At 41.1% G+C, this 3,615-nt stretch overlaps 1 protein-coding gene across 1 annotated transcript; it reads left to right on the top strand.

Moving 5' to 3' along the window:
* Nucleotides 1-1,287: 1,287 nt before the first annotated feature.
* On the top strand, nt 1,288-2,591 carry LOC147630792 (U-box domain-containing protein 1-like). The gene has a single exon (XM_086810051.1). It carries the CDS (start codon nt 1,323-1,325, stop codon nt 2,199-2,201), a length of 879 nt encoding a protein of 292 aa, XP_086666177.1. The 5' UTR covers nt 1,288-1,322; the 3' UTR covers nt 2,202-2,591.
* Nucleotides 2,592-3,615: the final 1,024 nt, after the last annotated feature.

Raw genomic sequence — 3,615 nt, 5'->3', positions numbered from 1 at the left:
GAAGAAGTATAAGATTTCATAAGCCACCTTATTTTGAATGCTCAAAGTTTTCACCTGTTCAAAGTTTTTCTTACCAATATGGACTACTACAAAAGGCAAGACAAATCTCACCCATGCTTTGCAAGAAACATTTGTTGGTCTCATGAAAATAAAAGGTAAGAAAGTATTTGTTGGTCTCAAGAAACATTTGTTAGTCTCATGAAAATAAAAGGTAAGAAAGTATTTATGAAACATGTCATTATTGAACATGGTATTGCTAAAAAGGCATGCCATGATCATGCGCACATATGAAGCATTGCCAAAAGTAGTGATTAATGTCTTGTATCTCTTCATTTAAGATTTTCTTTGATAGTTTCATGATGAGGCACTCTCTAGAATCTCATAGTAGATAGTTGAGTGGATCTTATAAAACTCTTTACACCCCTTGACTAGAAAACGCTTCTTTTGCACCAATTTATCATGTCATTAGCCATTATAGCCTAATTTTATGAGATTAATGATTACATAATCATGGCCATCTTTTTAAGATCATTTAACTTGGATAACACAACAAACACATAAAGATACTTTGTGAACTCACATGCTTAACTTTAAGATTTCAACAAAAAATATTTTATATTTTATATTTTGATACCTTAAATTTCAAAAGACTATATCAATTTACATGTAACTCAAAATAAACTAATGCCTTCAAGCTAGATAATGGAAATTTTTTAAATATTAATAATAGTTCCTTTTACCATTAAATTCCTAGCTACTCAAGGGAAGCTATCAATTTGATTGGGAAGAGGAAGTGGGTAGATTCGAACCCTGTACCTCCCTTTGGAGCTAACACTAGGATAAACTTTGAGAGAGAGAGAGAGAGAGAGAGAGAGAGAGAAATTTATAAGGAAGAAAAGAATGTTATATTTATTGCTGCTTCAAAAACCCCTTTTCGCCATTTTTGTTGTGTGTGTAGCTGTACGCACGTTTACAAAAGCTTGAGTTGACCAATTACCTTCAACTTTTTTAATGACTAACCTTAGAGATGGCGATATTCCATAAACTGAAAAGGGCCAAATACTTATTATTATTATTATTGATTTAAAAAAAAGAGAAAAAGAGATGGCAATATTCCACCCTTTGTAATGGATTAAACCATTTTGTGTATGTGTGTTTTTTTAATAAAACAAAGTCACGCGTGTTTTGCTATTTTGGGGGAATATATATATGTATTGAAAAAGTCTTCACAACGGTACCGAGTCGCCCGTGACGCCCACGAGCGCTTCGATAAAGACACCCCTCTCTCTCTTCCTCTCTCTCTGTTTGTGATCGTTGTGTGGATGGAGGTAAAGCGCAGGACGGCGTTGCTTCTGGTGTCGAAGCTGGCGTCGCCGTTAATGGAGCAGCAGAGGCAGGCCGTCCGCGAGCTGAGGCTCATGGCCAAATGGGACATAGACAACAGGCTCGCCATCGCTCGGGCGGGCGCCCTCCCTTTGCTGCTTAACCTCCTCTCTTCCTCCCCCGACGCCAACATCCAGGAAAATGCCGCCGCCACCCTCCTCAACCTCTCCATCTGCGACGCCAACAAAGACCCCATCATGCAGGCCTCCGCCTCCCTCGACTCCATCCTGCACGGCCTCTCCGCGGGCCTCACCATGGAGACCAGGCATAACACAGCTGCCCTCCTCTTCAGCCTCATGGTCGCCGAGTCTTACAGGCCCATCATCGGACAAAAGCCGGGTATAATCCCCTCTTTGCTCGACCTCGCCAAAGCGGAGTCTCCCCCGGGCAAAAAAGATGCCCTTACAGCCCTCTTCCACATCGCCATCTGCCATGAAAACAGGCCATACATGGTCTCCCATGGTGCAGTACATGTGCTCGTCTCTCTTCTTGTGCATCAGAACACATCTGATGCTGTCGTGGTGGATGCCTTAGCCGTGCTTGCACAGACGGCAGGCTGTGCAGCGAGTGTGGAATCATTCCGAAGCGCCACCGCCATCCCCTTGCTGATCAGCCTCTTGGACACAGGGACGCCCAGAGCTCAAGAGAATGCCGCGTCTGCCTTGCTCAACCTCTGTAGGAGTGGGGGGAGCAGCGTGGTCGAGGAGATTCTCGAATCGAGCACATGCGTCTGTTCTCTCTCTGGGCTGCTCCGGACAGGATCTCCGAGAGCCAAGAACAAGGCAAGCTCCTTGCTGCAAATGCTGGTTGTGGGTTGAGGGTGCTGTCATCAAAGGTAGTCGAGGTTTCAGAGGCCAGGCAGGGCTTACAAGAGAGGACATCTCCAAGGAGGGCAGCCTGTGGTTTCCTAGGGCTTTGAAGTACCCAATGGATGTAGGCACACACATACATACCTAGGGTCTGCTAGGGCTTTTAAGCTTTAGAACACGATAATCAATCAAAGCTGTGGTTCTGAATTTTTCGACCAACGCTTCCATGTGAACATGCCTATCTTGGGTTGCAGAGAACATGGAAGTGTGGGTTCAGGATACATGCATTTGTGCGTTCTTTTGAAGTTTGGGGGCTTCACATGTACTGAGATCTGCCAGTTTACACACAGAAGTAAGTGCAGCAGTCAATCAGATAAAAAAGTGATCATCAAAGGTTCACCTTGTGGTGATCGGAGTAGAATGTAGTAGGTTAAAATGTCAGTGGTTTTTTTTTTTTTGGGTTGTATATTTGTTTTTGTTTTGCTGCAAGGTGTGTGCCATTAAGCTAAAGCCCTGGATGTGCTAATGCTTGAGTTCGTGTAAATCTTTGACTCTGTGTAAATAGCATAAAAACATGGCATAAAGGTGAGACTAGAGACTATTCCTTGAATAACATGGCATAGTTAAGTGGTAATCCTTCCTCTCTCTTCTTTTAAAAAACTATTTGATCTAATTATTAACATTAAACCAAAACTACTTGAGTATTAATTGATTTAATAAGAACTAAGGTGAAATGATCACATTAAATAATTTAATTGTTAAAAAATTTGAACATGTGTATGTGTGTTTAAGTCAAATGCTTACCTTAGCTTTGTAGATGCATGTGTCATTGGATATTGCTTTAGAGCCATAATTAACTTCCATATGTGGGTACGTTAGCTTGTTCTTAGCATCCTCACTTCATTGTCACATTGGAATGTTCCTTTGTCAATGGGATGAAGCGAGAGCTCTATATACTTAGATGGAGGCGAAAAAAGGTGGCCCTTTGTGATGGTTAAGGTAGGGAAATAAAGGAGAAGCTAATGCAAGAAGACAAATTACAATCAAACTTATTTGGCATACATTCATCAAGAAAGCAAGACTTTATGGCATATAAGCAAGCAAGATTTAATGATATACAAGCAAGCAAGAAGAGGGAAGAGGAGAGCTCACAAGTAAACTAATGTAAGAGAATCATTGTGTATTGCTTATTGTCAAAAATGACTTATACATTAATGACTAGTTCTCACACTAGATTGGACAAACTTAAAAATGGTTTGATCTCGATTACTAGTTCTAAGAAACTAGGTACACGGAGTCTGTAAACTTTTTCTTTGTGAAGACTTTCTATTTGACATCAAGTGTATTGAAAGATTGCTTTATATGTTCTAGTGGCATCTTACAAAAGATTAGTGTCCGTTTGAGCAAGAGATAGCAAAGCATC

Source organism: Cibotium barometz, chromosome 16 (genome assembly GCF_041138505.1).
Source record: "Cibotium barometz isolate CiBa-2024 chromosome 16, ASM4113850v1, whole genome shotgun sequence".
NCBI classification, from domain to species: domain Eukaryota; kingdom Viridiplantae; phylum Streptophyta; class Polypodiopsida; order Cyatheales; family Cibotiaceae; genus Cibotium; species Cibotium barometz.
This window is presented reverse-complemented; position numbering and strand designations above follow the sequence as displayed.

What these genes read in the sequence shown, in the direction of transcription:
- LOC147630792 (XM_086810051.1), top strand. Translation starts at nt 1,323, where the DNA reads ATGGAGGTAAAGCGCAGGACGGCGTTGCTTCTGGTGTCGAAGCTGGCG.